At 39.0% G+C, this 20,251-nt stretch overlaps 1 protein-coding gene across 1 annotated transcript; it reads left to right on the top strand.

Annotated features, from left to right (window-relative positions):
* Positions 1–359: 359 nt before the first annotated feature.
* Positions 360–1,494, top strand: sst7 (somatostatin family member 7). Its single transcript, XM_023266990.3, has 2 exons — positions 360–740; positions 998–1,494. Exons 1-2 carry the CDS (start codon positions 636–638, stop codon positions 1,223–1,225), a joined length of 333 nt encoding a protein of 110 aa, XP_023122758.1. The 5' UTR covers positions 360–635; the 3' UTR covers positions 1,226–1,494.
* Positions 1,495–20,251: the final 18,757 nt, after the last annotated feature.

Here is a 20,251-nt window from a genome sequence, read left to right as displayed (position 1 = left end):
GGAGGCTTCGCGCAGATGATGAGTTGTGGAATTGTCCACACACCTGCCTGAAAGGTATTGTCTCAGGTTGTCTATCATAACTATCAATACATTAGTTGATGTCAAAACCTGTTATTTTGCCCACTGACGTAGTCATTCGCTGCAGATGTTCCCTCCCGGTGAATCGCACTCCCAATTTGTCAGAAAGGTTAACTTTTAAACGGTTCTATTTGTTGTATCCTGACCCCTCCACATCCCGTCCTCTTTCATGCTCATGTTCACACACACACACACACACACACACACACACACACACACACACACACACACACACACACACACACACCTCAACAACATGCACATATACACCCTCCGTCATACACCCACCACCCTCTACGTCAGCGGCAGACGAGGGAGAGGCGTATAAAAGGGAGAGGGACATTGGAAGTAGAGGAGAAGAAACATCTGTGGCTTCCAAATCTCATGAGCGGCCGCCACCAACTGCACTGCACTCCCTTCACCACTCTCCTCTGGATCTCTGGCTGAGTCTGAGCTGCCGAGGCTTCTCTCTGACACACACTCGGCCACACACTCCTGCCTTTTTCCAGCCTCCTGTGACTGTAGCTCTGGTCTGTCACCTGCACTCCTGTCACAGCATGCAGCTCCTGGTGGTGTTAGCAGCTCTCATGGGGGTTCTGTTCAGCGTTAGAGCAGCTGCCGTGCTTCCTGTGGAGGATAGGAGCCCCATCCATGTGAGCAGGGTGAGGACAGGACATTTTCTCTTAATTTCACGTGTTATTGTTGGTAAATTTGACCAGGAATATAGCTTGAATGATTGAAATTTCACTGAAAATGATGCTTTTTGTTGCATTTTTAAGTATTTTCAGTACAGTTTTTAATTTATCTTGTCATTTTAAAGGAGAAAAGTAACTTGAGTTATATGGCAAGTTGTTAAAAATTCACATATTTTATGAGCTGGACTCTTGACTGACATTTTCTGTTCTGGTCTGGTTTCCAGGAGCTGAGCAAAGAGCGCAAGGAGCTGATCCTAAAGCTGGTGTCAGGCTTGTTGGACGGAGCCCTGGACACCAACATGCTGCCGGGGGAATCGGTCTCCATGGATCTGGAGGAGCCGCTGGAGTCTCGTCTGGAGGAGAGGGCTGTCTATAACAGGCTATCGTTGCCTCAGCGCGACCGTAAAGCCCCCTGTAAAAACTTCTTCTGGAAAACTTTCACCTCCTGCTAACAGTGCCAAAAAAAACAAAAAAAACAAAACATCGCCTGGCTCTGCCTCCTCGACTCCTTTTCCCTCGCAGCTCTACATGAACTGTAGTAGACCTCAGCTGTACATATCATCTTCACCTGTCAGACATGCAGCATCGATGGACTTCATTGAGACCGTGTGTCTGTTTGAATATTGATGATTTATGTATGTATTTATGTATACAATATATGTATTTATGTATGTAACAGTTTCATTCAGGGTCAACAATAAAGCATGGATATAATATTTGAGATGGTAATAACAGTTAATTGCTTTGGCAAGGAAACAGAAAAGGTCATAACTTCCACCTTCTAAAATATAAATGCAGTCAAAAATATATATTAATTAGGAATGTTTTATTCTGAATGAAAACATTTACTATGCTAAAATTGTGAATTTTTGCTATATGCAAATATATTTCTATCTTTAAAAAAACTGAGTTGCAAGAAATGGAAAATGAAATATCCTCTTCTTTAATAAAACCCAATCTATTATTGTCTCCTAACTCAAAAATCCCAGATTATTTTAGTATTTTAGTTTCCATTAAAAAGTACAATTGCTCCTTACATAAGAAAACATTTAGTCTACAGAAAAACATATCAAAAGATCCACAATTACATTCTAAATTAGACTGCTTATTGCTGATATATTAATAAAACCTATATATTATTTTCTGCAATAAATCAAGAAAATATTGTGCCTCAGTGTTTCACAAATAAATACATTTAAAGACGTATTTCAACCCAACTTGTGAAAGAATTTTATGACTTGCCAGACGGCGCTCCTTATTAATTCCTAGTCACAGTTGAGGGGGATGCTTCAGTGACTTATCGCAGGTCATTAAACACGTCGGTAAGATAGCAAAGTAAATAAATCAGAAGCTTCCCCGATATTCAGCCGGCAGCGTCGTCACAGCAACAACAGTTACAGTTCATGAATGAGCAAACTCCAAAGTGGAAAACGGTCGTATAATAAAACAGTAAAGGATCAGTATTCTATTGTTGATATTAATCTGACCTCAGTGTTTAATAGAGAGAGTACGGCTTCTGTTTCATGGGGAAATAATGACGTGATCCCAGTCTGACCTGAATCAGCTCCCTTTATGATTCCTGCAGCAAGCAAGACCCTGAGTCTCCATCAGTCACACTACAGTTACACTCTTATAAGCCCCTGATCAGTGGAATGTGTGTGTGTGTGTGTGTGTGTGTGTGTGTGTGTGTGTGTGTGTGTGTGTGTGTGTGTGTGTGTGTGTGTGTGTGTGTGTGTGTGTGTGTGTGTGTGTGTGTGTGTGTGTGTGTGTGTGTGTGTGAGAAGAAGAACGTGCACGAAGCGCATGCTGGCCAAAATCAAATCCTCACGTTCATCTGAGCCCTCAGTCTCTGTTAGAGAATTGATGGATTTCCAGTGCTAAATTATGCGGGTGAAATGTCCTGCTGCTTCAGCCAGTTCAAATGAACACAGCTTTTTTTTCATAGTTGTGAATAAATTACTGATCCCAAGCAATAACAACAACAACAAAACCCCACTTTTCCTTTAACAAAAGACTCCTGAATAATGTCTGACCTGAATAATGTCTGACAATCATAGGGGCGTTTTCAGAGCATTATTTACAGTAAGTCTGTGCAGTGAAATAATGAACATTTTGTGGCACTTCTTTCTTTTACAATAGCTCTGTTGCTAGCTCAGGGGATTAAAACAAATAGTGTGGCATTTCTTTTTCATTTTGTTTCCACCTTGTTAAACAGCATAAAAAAGAAGTGAGTACACCTCTGTGCAATATCACCTAAATGTCAAATGATTCAAAACTGGGTCACCTCTCAATAATTGCATTACTTCTACATTGAGTAGTAGGTATTTAGTCCTATGTAAAATAAAAAACTAGCAATTTAGATTTCACTATATATATGTATGCTTTTTTTTTTAAACAGGCTCCTACTTAAGGCAACAATTGAGATAACTCATGAGTTTCAAATCCTTTTTAACACTTCATATTTCTAACTTTATTTTTAATGATAGACTTAATCCTCCTCAGCATGAAGGATTTCAAATTTTAGAAGAGATTGTCCACCATTCTTCATTTCTCTTTGCTAGATGGTTTTGCTCTAATTTGCTCTTCAAAATACCCCAAAGGTGTTCTACTGGATACAAGTCAAACAGTGTACTTGCCCAGGTCATAGCTTTCACTTTTTCCCTCTTTAGAAACTCTGAAACTGTGGGATCTTTAACCCTCTGGTGGGAAAAAAAAGAAATGTTTAAAAAAAAAAAAAAAAAAAAAAAAGGTTTCTTAAGAACATTCATCAAAAAAATCAACCAAAATCCAGCGAATTTCACTGGATTCAACTGAAAATGTGGCTGGTGTTTGTGTTAATGCCAGTGAGCAGAAAATAGCTTACAGTAGATGCAGCTACACCCCCCCACCCCTTGAATGTACTGTTTGAAGTTTTCGTGCCAGCAGTAATTAATGCCTATTGCTTAGCAGAGGTTTAGCGGTAGGCAGTAATTAAACGAAGAACTTATATTAAAACGTGCAAATTCTTAAATAACCCACATTATTGCACCTCCACAGTCCACAGAAATTCCACACAGCCAGAAGAAAGGTAAAACTGCAGAGTAGTTTCCATACACTCTCCTCAACTAGGCTATTGTCTCATCATCTTCCTGAACAGGAAGAATAGCAACTAATGACACATAATCATAGTTGTTTCACAGATGCAAAGACACGAGTTAACACTTGCAATTTTGATTCAAGTACAGGTGGAACATTACAGGCCATGATGATGACATTTTATCCTGTTCTTGCAGTTGTGTTTGAGACAGTTGGAAAGAAAATCTGCAGTGGTCGATGCTAGTTTTTGTTGAACAAGACCATGTAAAATCCCAGTTATAATCCCATGAATTTCAAAGATGTGTAATTACATGGTTTTCACAATCACTGGGAACTCTGCTCTCCCACTTCCTGTAACGATGCTGAATAGACAAAGGCTGTCTTGATTACAGTGCATTACATAACGGACATTTAAAAAAAAAAAAAATAATTTTGCAAAATAACACATTTTCAGGTGTGCATCTAGTGAGAGAATCTTCTGATTGTGTTATGATAGAATTTCTAGAAGAAAAAAAAGGACAAATTTCAAAAATAAAAAGATTTCTACTCCTAAAAAGCGCCCAGTGCCAATCAGTATCTCTGGACTTGAGAAATACAATACAATTTGATGTCAGTCGAGGTGCAGTCCACTGCTGACTTTATGCCCCTGGGCTCAAATGAGCATGTAGAGGAGCAACATCAAAGCTGATGCCTGCAAGCAAAGCGTTTTATTGGTTTTCCTTTTGATCTGAAGGAGGAGGGAAAGGAGTGCTCGGGCCTAACTGTGTAATTCAAATTTAAATGTGACTTCATATGTACTGGCGTTTAAAAATAACAAAGACTTAGGTATTGTTGGTGCGCCTTCATAGGAGGAAAAACAACTTCAAAGTGAGCCTGCTATGGTTGTATATGCAGAGAATAGATGTAAACTTTAAGGAATGAGACTATATAGAGCGTGATTTTGTAGTATATGGTTACGGCTATTTCGTATTGGATGTTTTTTTTAAGTCTCAGTGCAAAAACTGATCATTAAACGTCTGAAATATGACTTTTGATTATCAAAATTAGATTCGTAAGTATGCAAATTCAATAAAATCAGCTGGGACATTTAATAGAGACAAATATTGTCTGTGCATGTCTGCATCAAGCGCCATTATTTAATGTTTTCATAGCAACAACTGATCAAATCCCTGCTCAATTCCCCAGAGGACTGTCATTCATCTCTTTCATTTATAGCGTTTTAGCATGTTCTAGCTCATTGATTTGGCCCACAAATTTACTGTACTCAACATTTCATCAACCTTTTTCAACAGTTTTTCTTTAGTTTTTATGCTAGAGTTAAATGCGTCTGGGGAGCCTCTGTGCCTTTAACCTTGCGGTTTTTTGATTTCGAAGTGGAAATCACAAATCACTTGACTGATTGAAATCACTTCAGAGATTCGTAGTCAGCAATTTGTTCACCTTTCCTCCCCTAAGCGGCCACATCACTGTTCAGTTACACTTCAGTACGAATTCATCACACATGCTGCAGCACATGTTGAATGCATCACGGTTTAGAATGTGCGCTTCAGTAGGTTTAACAGTAGGTGGTCACACTGCAGTTAAAAGGCAGCTCAGTACGCAACACAGTAACTGTACATATGACCAAACACACAGCTCAGTGTTCAGCCCCGGTTCAGACTGTCTGCAGTTCAGTCATGGCTGGATTGATTTCCTAGAGGGCCCTGGGGCCTTGTTCTGGGGCCCCTCGTGACCCCCACTATACATGGCATTTTCATTACTTCCCCAGGCAGAAACCAGCTAAGTGATTAGCCAAAATAAAAGTTATTTCAATAACTGACTTTAACATTTGTCACTATAAAACAATTTTGCCAAAAATTCTGTCTTACTCACTTCTCAAATATGATTATTTGCTAACTCTTAATAAAGGTTTTAACATTTTATCAGACAAAAAACAAAACCTATCTGGATTCAGGCCCCAATGAATAATGTACACATTTGAAAAAACTGTGTTAAACTAGACGTGACACAGAATCTCTCAAGAGGGCCTCAAGATGGTACAAAGCATTCATTACTCACAGTCACATGCCTGTGTTTATTGCTACACTGATGCTGTACAGAGCATGCAAAGCTCCACTGTTTTGTAGCCAAGCAATGATGGCCAGATAAGATGTTTCTGTGATTTATTTTTGCTGAAAAAGTTCTAATCCTGAATAAACTAAAAACTATGAGGGCATCAATCAGCTTTTTCTTCTAGCTGTAGGCAAAGCTGACGTGTCTTCCATGATTGTGAGCTAGAAACTACAATTCAATGAGCACCACATGATGCATTTTTTCAATTCACAATCATTGCTAAACTGCCTTTAAAGAGGTTCTACAGTGACAAAAAAAAGAAAAAATCTAGAAAGAAACAGTGAAAATGCGGCTGTAGGATTGCCTCCAGAAAAATACTTTAAACAACATATTTATACTGTAATGTTCAAAAACTTCCAAAGATAACAGCAGATATCTGTAAAATAGCAATATTTTAGCAGAATTTAATACACAATTTCACCAGCTTGCCCTGCATATATGTCACTCTGAAGCCAATTATTTCACATACATGTGCAGCTTGATGTCACTTTTCTCTTTAAAGTGTGACCATGTTCATGTTTATGTTAAAAATGTGTTTCACAAAACTTGTTATCATTAGTCAGGAGTCTACATATCTTTAAATTACATTTAAGCATCTTTAAATGATGTTTTTACTCTCTTGGTTAACATTAAGTTGAATCTGGAAATTCAGCTTGAAATTTTATAAATATACACCAAATATACACGTCTTTTTAGAAAGACGTCATCCACAAAAACACACGATATTTTTACCATTTTATCTTCATTGTAAGCCGTGTCAGCCCTTCTGGTGTCTGTGTGATCAGTATGTTTGTCTCTGTATTTCATGTCGGAACTAATTTTCAGCTTCCACTGGTAAAAATTTAGGAACCGTTAACATCAAACGGTTCTTTGACCTGCCCACCATCAGTCCAGACAGGCCAAATTAACACCCAGCGCTCGGCTGAATGCTCCTGAGGAAAGGTGTGAACAGGCAGACTGGGTGGCGATGCCCTGCTGAAAAGAAAGCTGTGTCCTCTCGTCTGTGTACAACAAACACAATCCACACAGAGTTATGCAGAAAAACTGAGTTACTTAAAAGGAACTGGGATGATCTTTAGAAATGAAATGTTTTATAGATTCATGTAAGCAACAGACGTGTTTGATAGAACATGTTGTGTATTAAAGGTACGTACTGATTCAATGTGTACCAGAGTAAATTGCAAATATAAAACAACATAACCACATTAATGTTACATCTCACGCTACATGTTTTGTTTGAAAAGCTGGGATGGAAGGTCTGCATAGTCCATCGATGTGTACTTGTACTTTATTAACCCTCAACTCTGCCTGCAGCTGCCTTATTCATCCAGTCAGCCCGGCTCAATTTGTTTAGCGGTGACATTTCAGATTTAGGTTGTATCCAGAGAACTGAACTAATGCAGTGTGGTTGAGTAGCCGAGGCATGCTGAAGTAAAATAAATATATAAATAACCCTCATAAAAAAATGTTGTAGGGACAGAATAAGCCCAGGAGGAATAACGGACCTCTGCCTCTGTGTCTGCGGCAGGTTTGCATCACTCTGTTGGGAGATCATTAGCGCCTTTTCAGGGGGACTGCTCTCTTTTCAGAGGAAAGTTCTGTCATTTCACGTCCTCCTGCTGTTGATCAATCACCACTTCCTACCTTTGAATCAAGATTTCAACGCAGTAAAGGTTTGCAGGTGTTAAAGGAGGAACAATGAATTCATGCTTCTCAAAGGCATCATAAAGAGCGGCACCATCAGGATTATGGAGTCTTTGACTTCTAACTGATGCCCATTGTGCACTGAACAAAGCATTCTAGCACACACAACACACACACACACACACACACACACACACACACACACACTGAAGCGTCTGTGAATATTTCTCCCAAAGAGTTCCCCTGTTCAGGAGCACCAATGGGAATGAAGAGATTGTTTTTCCCAGCAGGGCCTAATGATGCCTGATGGCTTATTCAGCCGCCCAGTGCCACCGCTAAAAGCAGATCATTACAGAGCCCTCTGCTCTTTCAGTACTGAAGCCGTGGCTCAGAAAATGAGCTGTCACCAGCTTGAGGAAGGGATACAGGGCACTGGTGGTCACTATAGTGACCCCGTTCATTCTGGATGCCAGTACTTGGGGAAGCTGGGCAGGTCTGTGGCATGAAAGTAAAATACAGGGTTTCAAGGCTTTTGGTGGGTAGTTAAATGTAGTCTGATGCAAACCACAGGTTACATTTTTCTTGTAAAAAGTAACGGTCTTATGATGTAGAGTAATAGTAACATTAGATCACTTACCAGTAAAAAAAAAATATGATGCTGGAATCACAGTGTGAATAAATGGTATTGCTGACAAGACAACATGTATCCAGAGACTGTGTGTCGATACGTAAACGGGTCATATGATTTGAATAATATAAAGTTAACAATGTTAACCAGGTTTGTCAGAGTGCTAATTACCATTAAACATAAAGTATTAACTGAGGCTGAAGGAAATGTCACTAGATCTTCGGATATTTGGCATTAATTCATAGAACCAGACAAACTGAAAATTTAACTTGTTGAATAATGTACTTTAATGTACTTTAGTATTAGACTGTGAATAGTATGTGGCATTAAGGCCCCATTCAAACTTGGGATATGGAACACTGTTAGCTTTATCAATCTATTAAAGTGACGGCATTCTAATCATTCAGATATAATTTCTCTGTTAATGTTTCTTGTGACGGCTGCACAGTGGTGTAGTGGTTAGCACTTTCGCCTTGCAGCTAGAAGATCCCTGGTTCACGTCCCGGCTTTCCCGGGATCTTTCTGCATGGAGTTTGCATGTTCTCCCTGTGCATGCGTGGGTTTTCTCCGGGTACTCCGGCTTCCTCCCACAGTCCAAAAATATGCTGAGGTTAATTGATTACTCTAAATTGCCCGTAGGTGTGAATGTGTGAGTGATTGTTTGTCTCTGTATGTAGCCCTGTGACAGACTGGCGACCTGTCTAGGGTGTCCCCTGCCTTCGCCCGAGTCAGCTGGGATAGACTCCAGCCCCCCCCGCGACCCTAGTGAGGAATAAGCGGTGTATAGATAATGGATGGATGGATGTTTCTTGTGACTTCGCTCAGACTGACAGAGTGCAAGATTAGACAAGGCCCCAAAGGATCTGTAATGATAATAATAATTCAATAATAGACTAAATCTAAACAAATAGCAGCTTATCAAAGTGTCCAAATAACTAACAGCTCAGTTTTTGCTGATTTCTTTAACAGAGAAAGTGAAGGGTCAGGACTGAGCTGAGGACAGCCACACCAAAGATATTTACCTGCAGCTAATAAACTGTGACTCTGTGTGACAGCCCACCTGACTTAGATGATGTTAAATACACAGTATGACTTGCTGTTAGATCCCGATTGATCCCTTTTCCATGTCAAAGATAATTTATTATTAGCACAAATCATAACTGTGGCCCTGTGTATGAATACGTGCAGCTCTCTCTTTGGAGACACTTGTTGATCCTAACATTGTGTGATTCTCCAGGTTTGTGGTAAAGTATGAGGAAATAGTCCTGAACAGCTGGAAACTAAGCTGCCATTCCATGTCCGAAAGCTCATCTGATGTGAAGATCTGGGCCTGGACTGATCCATTTGTAGGAGCCATGTTTCATTTTGCTCTTGTTTTTGTAATTTCCCACCCAAGACGCCAGGGGGCTGTATTTCTTTTACCTGAGGCTGATGGCCTGGGGTCAATGAAGGTATTTAACTGATCATGTGATTTGGTTCAGATGTTTTTAGACAGAAACATAGAGGCACACAGTTTTCGACTGTGCTCGACTTTCTTTGCGTTTTATTATTTTATTTATGACCAAGTTTAAGTTACGGGTAAAGGTCGATAATAAATGACTGGGATTATTTCGACTCTTAAGAATCCGTTTGTTTATTTTTAGTTGAGTGCACGTCAGAACTCTCCAATACCACTATCCAGAACCAGCAGTGCTAAGTACAGGACATAGCCACCACAATTTAGGTCGAAAACTGTCTCCTTTTGGATCGAGAACAACCGGACTTGTTGCCCGGGACCGGGACTGGAGCTGCACCGGAGCTAGCCGTTGGAGCTGGCAGCCGAAGCTAGCCGCCGGAGCTGGCAGCCGAAGCTGGCCGCCGGAGTTGGCAGCCGGAGCTAGTAGTCGGAGCTAGCCGCCGGAGGTAGCCGCCGTAACCATCGGGACACCAGCATCACGCCTCGGGATGTCAACTCGTCAACGCCAACGCACGATTGGGGTAGGAGGTTCAGCGCTGATGTTTATGGATGGCCATACTGTAAATACTGTGTGCACACATAATGGTACGGTGAGCGTAAATCCAATGCATTGGTAGCAAACTCCTGTTTTAAATGACTTTGCGCGTCCAGGTGTGCTTCGGCGCTGATATTACGTGACAATATTGCGGGTTTATAAATAAACCATTAAATTTCGGCCAAATGGCAGAAGAGGACAAAACGGAGAGACATTTTGAGGCTGAGACTGTTATAGGTGTGGAGACAAAAATGCAAACTGAGAAAAAATGTCAGGTGAAGCCAACAGAAAAGGTGTTTGGAAAGACAAAGAAAGGTTAAATTTGATAATTTGTCTAAGCTTAATGAATCTGTTCTTCTGTTGATGAAAAACAAAGAGTGTGTAAATGAGGTTAAAAATGAATTTAACAAGTACATGGGTTTGTCTGATGAAACTTACCGGGTACATAAGGTTTTGCTGGGTCTATTGCCTGAAGATGAGGCAGAAAAACATGACGTATGGTATCAAGCTAAAATGCTGAATGTCTCTGAGTTTATTGCTGTTGTAAATAAGTGGTTGTCTGATGCTCAAAGTTGCCCAGCTGCTGTGCTTGGTGCTGCTGGACTAGTACACATCAAAACTCCCGAATACCACTATCCACAACCAGCGGGGCTAAGTACAGGACATAGCCACTACACCATTGTCTGTGATCTCCTGGGTATAATTTCTAAGCTATCAGCACTGTTGATATACAAATGTGCACAACACTCTCTTTGGAGATGCACATATGGAACCTGCTGCTGTCTGATCCTGCATGTATTAAATCAGCTCAGAGGAAATGGTCCTAACCAACTGAAACCAACAAACTTCAGCTCCTGTAAATGTTTTGGAGAAGAAAAAAAAACTCAGATAAGGCTAATCATTGATGAGTGTTAAGCTGTAAGTGTCTACTTGCAAAGCAATAAAGTTTCATTATTATGGGCATTTAATTTTGTAGCTTGATAGATTTGAAACTGTAGAGCAAAGCGATTGGAAAAGTGTGTTGTGATTTTGGTACACCAGCGATTTTTTATTTATTTTTTTGCTTTCAGTGATGTTTTTGGGCTAATATTGATGCTAAATGTGGAAAAAGCCATCCCAAATGTCTTTTTACAACTTTAAGTACTGTTGCTTGTGCGTATTTGTCAGATTAATGCGACGGCTTTTATGGAAACATGACCAGATTGTGCATTCACGAAGCCAAAACGTTCAGTTGCATTCAGATTAATGAAACAAAGTGCATGTCTGAAAGAGGCTTTAGGTAAAAATGTGTGTCCAATCCATGAAGTTAAAGAAACTCACTGTAGACCACACCAGACCCGTGGCAAGGTATAGATGAGAGCAAGAGTGTAAGAACAATTCTAAAGCTTAAAATGTTCTAGGAGCACATTGGCCTTAACAAATGTAAAATAAAAGATGTTTGGAGCCACCAAACAAAACTCTTCCTTGAGATGGCCCTTTGGCGGAACTGAGTGACCGAAGTAAGCAGGTCCTTGGTCAGGGAGGTGACCAGGAACAGTCTCTCTAACAGACTTAAGTCCTCTACAAAGATGGGAGTTATTTTAGCAACAGTCCATCAATAAAGCCTTTTTGGTAGAGCTACATGGAAGCCACTCTTGCTAAAAGACACAAACCAGCCTGCTTGGAGTTTGTGCTTCTAAAGGCTCCTGACAGCATAAAGAAGGAGATTCTCTGATTTGATGAGGCAAAAAACTTGCAGTCTTTAGAAAGAACTTCAAGCAAGATGTCTGTCAAACACTGGGCACTGGCTAATACCATCCGTGCAGGGAAGCATGGAGGTGGCAGCATCATTCTTATGTGCTTTTAAGTAGCAGAGATGATGAGGCAAGTCAAAACTGAAGAAAGGATGAATGTGGCCAAATACAGAGAAGTCACTGAAGAAAACTTGCTGAGACTGGAGTTATGGCTCAACTATCAGCACAACAGCGAACCAAAATTATTTGGCCAAGACAATGCTGGTGTGACTTAAGGACAAGTTTCTGATTATCCATTAGTGGCCCGAAATCCAGACTTAAGAGAAAATGATAATGGCAATTCACACAGCTACTTACCATTGTCACAAAGCTTGAAAGTATCTGCAAGGATGGATAGAATAAACTCACCAAATTCAGTTTTGTAGAGCTTGTGAAGACTTACTGAACAAGATGTTAAGCACTAATTGCTATCAAAGGGGCTTCTTCAAAGTTATAAATCAAGGGTCTGAATACTTTTGTGAATGACATTTTTCACTTTTTAGTTTTTTAAATAAGCGTGCAGAAGTAAAAGAAACAAACTAAACAAAAAAAAAAAACAAATTTTCACACATGTTCACTATGTAATTATAGGTTATTAAGTGTGGTTTGAGGGGTGGAAATGGCAATGTTTGTTCACAAGTAAAAGCACTGTAAAATGTACAAAACTGAAATGTTCTAGTTTGGTTATGTGCTACTGTATATTTCATATTTAAGTCTTTCTTTTTGAACAGCCTAACCACTAACTAATTCCACACAAACTGTGGATTTTAAGCCAAGTCAGGCAGCGAGGCATAGCAGTGTTGTATAAGTAATGAGGCAGAGACGCTGCACTGCGGTGGTGGGATTGTAATTGAATGACAATACAAAACATGTAAAGATTAATTGTTTTGTGCTTCATTGACCAGTGAACACCGACAAGTCGTCTCATCATTATATCTTTTTAGTCTCTCTCTGTAAGAATGTGTTATCCCAGTGAAGTATTGCTGTCGATGTGTCCTGATGGCAGTGAGTCTCAAGACCAGTTTCCACTGCAGATGGATGAAAACCTGTCAAAGTTAGAAGATTACATTAGTCTCTGTACAACATAGATCACATGATGAGGAAGTGATTGGATATAAAATGTAGATTGTGCTTTAAGAGAGAAAACATCATAGGTGATAGTTTGTCATATACACTGTAAAAAATAAATTTAAAAAGATTGCAGTTTAAGCACAGTACAGTTTTAAATGAATCTCATTTATCTTTCTGTGTTGGTGATCACAGTCTACTTTTCTGGATTTTATCAATTTGAAATTATATGTTGTCCCCTTAAAACTGGTATTCTAATTTAAATGAAAGTGCGAACATTAGGTTTAAGACTCCTTTAACTTGGGACTGAGTAACTGAAGTAAGCAGGTCCTTGGTCAGAGAGGTGATTAGGAACAGTCACTGTAACAGACTTAAATCCTCTACAGAGATGGGAGTCGTTTTAGCAACAGTCCATCAATAGGTCCTTTTAGGTAGAGCTACATGGAAGTCTCTCTTGCTAAAAGACACAAACCAGCCTGCTTGGAGTTTGTGCTTCAAAAGGCTCCTGACAGCATAAAGAAGATTCTCTGATCTGATGAGGCAAACAACTTGAAGTCTTTGGGCACAACTCCAAGCAATATGTCTGAAAAACACAAGATACTGCTTAGCATCTGGTTAATACCATCCCTAAAGTGAAGCATGGTGGTGGCAGCATCATGCTTGTAGCAGAGATAAGACGAGTCAGAACTGAAGGAAGGATGAATATCAACAAAAACCTCTTTGCATCTGACATCCACATGTCTTCTAATTTATTAAGTGAGATTACATAATAAAGAAATGACTGAATTTGTGTAAAAACAAATTTAAAAGAGAAAAATCGGAAACTTCAAGTTAATTCTCATTAAAAAATTAGTTAATTTGAAACAATGCCAACTGTTGATTTGATAGGAATCAAATGATTTAAGTACATTTAACTCAGGGGTGTCAAACTCATTTTAGTTCAGGGGCCACATTCAGCCCAATTTGATCTGAAGTGGGCCAGAACAGTAACATCACAGCATAATATCCTATAAACGATCACAACTCCAAATTTATGCTTTGTTTTAGTGCAAAAAAGTATATTCTGAGACACGAAATGACAAAAATTGAGGCAAAAAGTTACAAAGCGACAAAAAAATTAGACAACACAAATGAGACCAAAAATGACAAATGCATGAAACAAAATGCCAAAAACAACACACGAAACAACAAATAGGAGACACAGAACAACAAAAACGAGAAACAAAATGACCAAAACATGAGACAAATGACAAAAGTCAGATGAAAAAGACAAAAACACAACAAAAACAAGACAAAATATTACAAAAACACGGCACAAAATGACCAAAGAAAAAGAGCAATCTAATGTTTTACTTTATGATCAAAACAACTTGTCATTGTCTAGAAATTATTTTAAATTTATAGTTTTACAATTTTAAAATTTGCAGCTAATGTTTTCTCTGTAATTTTTACACTTTACATAATTGTCTGGTGGGCCAGATTGGACCCTCTGGAGAGCCGGTTTGGGCCCGCGGGCCCCATGTTTGACACCTCTGATTTAACTCAATTCAACTGCATGTTCCCAATTCAGATTTTTCATTTCTATTGTATTTTTTTCTGTATAGCCTCCATGATTCAGTTGAAAGTGAGTGACTCAGAATAAGTGCGAGGCATCACGATAGCACAGCGAGAGGTTGCGTCATAATTCATTAGAAGAATAGGACTGCAAGGACGGATAAAAGCATCAAAAGATGATATTGACTGTCTTGTTTAAGCACCGCAGCGAGCAAAATACTGGTCTCTAATCACAAGGGTGACACTCCCGTGATTAGCTGGCAGAACTGTCCTTGTTTGCCTCAGCCTTTGCACCTGTAATAGATTTGTTGCCACAGCAGCAAATGAGGATCTCAAGTAATGTTATTTTCTCCCAGTATGTAGTGCTGCTTTTGACTATTTTCAGGACAATTGGGCCCTTGTGGGATGGCAATACACCTGATTGCAGTTGCTCTAACAACATGAAATCCCCTTATGTCAAATGGTCAGGCTACAATACAGAGAGGGAAAAAAGTGATGTAAGCCGCTGAGGACCTAAATGTCACCGCAGCAGTATGGATGACAGTGATGGTTTTCGGTTATTAATGGCATGTGAAGTCTTTGCTGCTGCATATGGGAGAGACATGCCATTAGTCTTATTGGAAATCCATGTTTAATGTTCAGGCTGACCGTCATTTTTCTCAAGCCTAACAGACCCGAAAAAGTTTAATCAATTATACAAGAAATAACCCCCCATTAATATCACTATTGAAGTTTTTGAGTCACGAAGTGTCGACGCTGTTATATAATTCTGTCAGCGATATAAGCATGGTCACGATGAGTCCGTGAGTTACATTATTAAAAGAAATATTCACCGCTGATCATTTGTAGGCTCAACAAACACTTAATTGAGGAGTGCAGTTCTTTGTTTACGTCTTGTTTCATTTTTTGAGGCATTGTCTGAATTGCAAAAGTCCTGCTTGGGGATCAAGTATTCTTTCTTTCAAGTTAAAAAGCCTCTCTTGCCCTTAAATTGTAATTCAGTAGGTTTGTAGGAAAAAAAAGAAAGACCTGTTTGAAACATAATGAAGGAAAAAGCACGCTGGCGGTGAGGCAGCATAATGAAGGAAAGGATTCTGGGGTGAGAGCAGCACCTGTGTGCCATTTCTCATCATTGTGTTCTCACACCAGCATCACTGACTGCTTTACTGCCTTATGGCAGTCTGCTGAATTGCTCAAGCTGGAGCCTGTTTGAATTAGCAAGGAAATGACCATATTTGTTATCGGTGAAAAAGAGCCTAGCCAAGCCAAATTGAAAGAGTAATGGGCCTGACGTCAGGAATGGAATCCAGCACAAAAGCCTCAACATCAATTCATCAGGAGACATTCTTGGTAATTAGCATCTGGGGATGCTGGGAATCAAGGTGAACAATAAATAACACTCTGAACATGTGGGTTTAGCATTTGGGGCATTTAACAGTGAATGTGCCAAAGCATCCCTTTATCCTGACGTAGTTTTTTTTCTTTTTTTGCAGATAATTGATTGTTGTTTTAAAGGATGTGGTTTCTCAGCCTTCAAAATATATTCCCTTCAGTATTTATGAATTCAAATATACTGGGGCGGCATATCTGTGGATGCTGCTGTTTTTGTCTAAGATAAGATGTGAAATTTTCAGTGTTCCATGAGCAAATGGGTTAGTGTGAAAAATATCAGGACATCAATAGAAAACTTAAAAGTAATATGTTTAGGAACTGTTGATATTCTACAGATTGTCCTGTATGTAGAAATTCAGATATTTCACAGATATCTTTAAATTTTAAAAACAATATCCTAGCTAATGCATTAATTCTATATAAAAAGTTCAACTAAGTTAACCATAAAATTTCTAGAAAGTATGTGTGATTTTTTTCTTAAATTACTGAAATATACAGGATCACACAATTTGTTTTTAGTACACTTTTTACAACCATAAAAATAACTTGGAAGTCATCAGTGGTAGAGGAAAACAAATTAGTCAGTGACAAAAAAAATCTAAAAATTAAAATTCCATTAAAAAAATAGTATACGTGTAATTGTAAGCTCAAATATCAGACCTAAATTCACATTTTAATAAGCTGTAAACAAAATCCACCCTGTTGATGAGGCTTTAATCTATCCATCTTTTGCTTTACTTTTTTCATACAAACACAAAAAGAAATTGATTTCTCTTTAAATGACAATTTTTATATTTATAAAACCAATATTTGTCAAATTTCATTGTCATTTTGTATAATCACTTTGCCTTTTTTTTCTCCTAATGTCTCTTTATGTGCTGGATAATTATTTTGCCCACTCAGTATTCATTCCTTGCAATTATGTGCAAGTACAAACATTTTATTTATAAAGTCCCACTTGTACTTCTGTTCTATCCTCTGAAACCATCCTCTCAAGAAAGCTCTTCGTGTGTGAAAAAAAAAAACAAACTGAAGCGAGTCTTCAACAAGAAATCACTGTGAGACATTTCCAGGTGTGTTTTTGTTTTATGCCGTTTCCTGTATTCTCTGCGCCCACAGACGGTGAGCAGGAACAATGGCAGCGCTAATGGAAACATCACACCGAACCTGCAGCTCTGCTCTGAACAAAGACAAATGTTCATATATATTGGCGGCACTCAATCAATCCTGTTTGTTCGGCTTGTGAACATCTGGCCTGGAGGCTGCAGTCTGGACCATTGTTTGAGACGTGACACCAGAGCTGCGAGAAGCGGTGACATTTGAAACATTATTCTCTGAATTAAATGCGGATGTTCTTGCCAGCAACGTCTCTGCTGAAAATTGTTAACCTATCATGAAATCAGAAAGTGACAGATCTGTGACTGAGTACATAACCCCAAGACACATCCGGGCCTGCACTGCTTAAACGTGTTATTTGCGGCAGGTAGTGGTGCTGTGGAAGCCTAAACTCTATCGTTTGCTCATAACTGCAGTGGACGAGCAAATTACAGTGGATTAACTCTACATTGTTCCTTGGGGTTCAGCTCAACTGACACGTCCCCACTTATTCAAGTCCTTAATAACAGTTTACAGCCGGTGGGTGGTTGGGACTGCAGTGATTGCAGCCGGTGGAGAAGGAGGATGAGGATGAAGATGGCAGAGGGATGTCAAAGTGAGGGTAAACACACAAAATGTGCCGGTGTAATTTGTTAGCACAAGATGTTCAGAGAGAAAAACTGTGAGAAGCATGTTGAAGGTCCAGCAGAGGGACGTGTAAATTATTCAAAATCAGAAAAAACTGAAACTTTTCCTCCTTCACCTCCTTCCAGCATCTGATTTGAAGCTCTCTCCACCGCTGCCTTCTGTGGACTCTCCAGATGCGAACAGTCGCTGTCTTTTCGTCATTTCAACTGCTCTCAAGTGGCCTATTGTTTATTTAATGACTGGCTGACTTCCTATGAGGAAGCACTTCATTACTGCATGGCACAGCAAGCAAGTGGACCAGCGCTGCGAGGACGGCGTCTGTCTTGTGCACATGGACATGGAGATGCGATCATGCTGAAATCAAAACAGAGCGAGCCTTGTGTCGCTGCACGTTTTGAGTGCGTGCCCAGCTCCGTGCGTGTGAGCAAATTATCCGCGGTACGTGCACAAGCGCAGCACTGACTTCAGCCGGTGTCTTGCAAATGGCTTCTTTTCATGACGCACATACACTTTAATGCACACTTGCCCCAATATTCATACGTATTATGAAGCTTTTATTATAATTGCTTGTGCCTTATGAAGGGGAATTCTAGTAGCTTGATTTAAGTCACAACTGAGCTCCTTGCAATTCAAGAAGCATCCATTACTTTAGCTATTCCAGTTCCAGCTAATAAACAAAATGATGAATACTCTGTACTTTTAAAAATTCTTTGCAATATTTGTTTTTTTTACATATACTAGAACATATGCTATAGATCACATACAACCCATGCAATATAAATGATAATCTCTGCAATTTTAATACTTTTCTCAGTATTTCTATTCATGAAAGAATGTTTAATTTGGTTTATCTTAATTTTTATACTACATTTGCTTGAATGTTTGCACTATCTTTTGCGGCTGTAATATTATAAATCCCCACTGTGGGATAAATGAAGCCTTATCTTTTGTCTTATCTTAGCTCACTCCAGGTGAAGTTCTTTCAATGCAATCCACTTCTAGAAACAAGTGTCCCTCAAATTGAATGTACAACATGCATTATTCTGCTGATGTTAGAAAGTAAAGTACAAATACATCTTCCCTCTGATAATCGGAGCACTTAGATTTGAAGTGATGACATGTAATGAATTAGAGACCAGGTCTGTAGACATGTGGACTTTTTTTTTTTTTTGCTTGAGAAATTATGTCCATCTCATTGAGTTTTATTTGAATAAAAGGCTTCCAGCTGTGAATCAGAAAAAAGCCCTCATCTTTCAGTGGCTGCTGTCATGGTGAGAACAGTTAGACTATTCACTGTCTGAAGAGTTGCTTCAGTTTTTCATCTTTAGACGATATCTTGACTTCAGTCTCTCTGCTGTCTCGTTCTGGTTTGACCTAAAGAAAGACTCGTTCAGACGCTGAGATGCACAGTGTTGTACATCGTAATTCTATTTTACTCTTTGGTTTCTTGTGTTTTATTCTTGATAGAATGTGTGTCGTGTTGTTTGTTACTTTCCATTTTGGCTTAAGCACCTCAAACATTTCAGTGTTGCCCTGCATTTGGAATCCAGTTTTAAGCTTTAATCTGTTAATTGTGCTGTTTTTTTGTTTTCATTTCAACTGCACATTCTGTACTATTGAATACTGCCTCCGGTCTACAGGACGGTACAATAGGAAAGGAAAAGGTTTTTCGCACCTTGTGGCATATGAAAGTTATGACCTTAGGGTGTGAAAAGGTTATAAAGCCAAGAAGAGAAAGAGAGAAAAAAATAATGCTGGTGTCAGTGGCTTTGGGCATTTTGGAGGCATGAGATTACTTTTTCTTTTTTTTTCAGAACAGGCTGCAGAAAACCACCCTGGAAACACTAAGAAAAGAAAAGTCTTTTGTGTTCAGTCAATAAAACAAACAAGAAGTACATTATGACGGATTGGCTGTCTCGTAGCTTTTAATTACTGCAGCTGTGGCATTTTAGTGCCCATCACTGCAATGACATTTAAAATGTAGACTTACTCTCTGCTAAGGCAGAAATGTAAAACACTGCTTTCCAACAAAAGCATTACATTCACAGCCAGTTTTTCTTTTTGACAACCTATACTTTGGTAAATCTTCATTATATCTCGAAATAAATACCAGTTTCATAACAAGAAGTTGAGCTATTTCCCTAAATATGCAACATTTCACACAAATAAATGACTCAAATAAAACCAGCTTAAACTAAGTTGCAGATTGGATTTTTGCATTAAGTAAGAAAATATGTTGTACTATATTAAAATTAATGTTATGTGAATGCTGTAATTTAGTAATAAACTGGATAGAAGTGGTGAACTGTTGTTTTAACGTCCATTATTTACCTTGTACTTCAATATGTGATTAAATATTCAATTAAAAATGCTAACAACTGAATAATTAAGCTTATTTTGGAGTCTTGTTTCCCTCTGAATTTGATGATTTAGTAGTTTCATCAAAACCCCTAAAAATACAGCTTTGGAAATGATTATTAGACCATTGTGGCCACTGTT

Source organism: Amphiprion ocellaris, chromosome 8 (assembly GCF_022539595.1).
Source record: "Amphiprion ocellaris isolate individual 3 ecotype Okinawa chromosome 8, ASM2253959v1, whole genome shotgun sequence".
Classification (NCBI taxonomy): domain Eukaryota; kingdom Metazoa; phylum Chordata; class Actinopteri; family Pomacentridae; genus Amphiprion; species Amphiprion ocellaris.
The sequence above is the reverse complement of the archived record's forward strand: the minus strand, read 5'-3'. Positions and strand labels throughout refer to the sequence as shown.

Bases quoted from the DNA above. Each gene is read 5' to 3' on its own strand.
- sst7 (XM_023266990.3), top strand. From the start codon at position 636: ATGCAGCTCCTGGTGGTGTTAGCAGCTCTCATGGGGGTTCTGTTCAGC. The intron at 741-997 runs GTGAGGACAGGA...TCTGGTTTCCAG, and splicing joins GCCCCATCCATGTGAGCAGG to GAGCTGAGCAAAGAGCGCAA.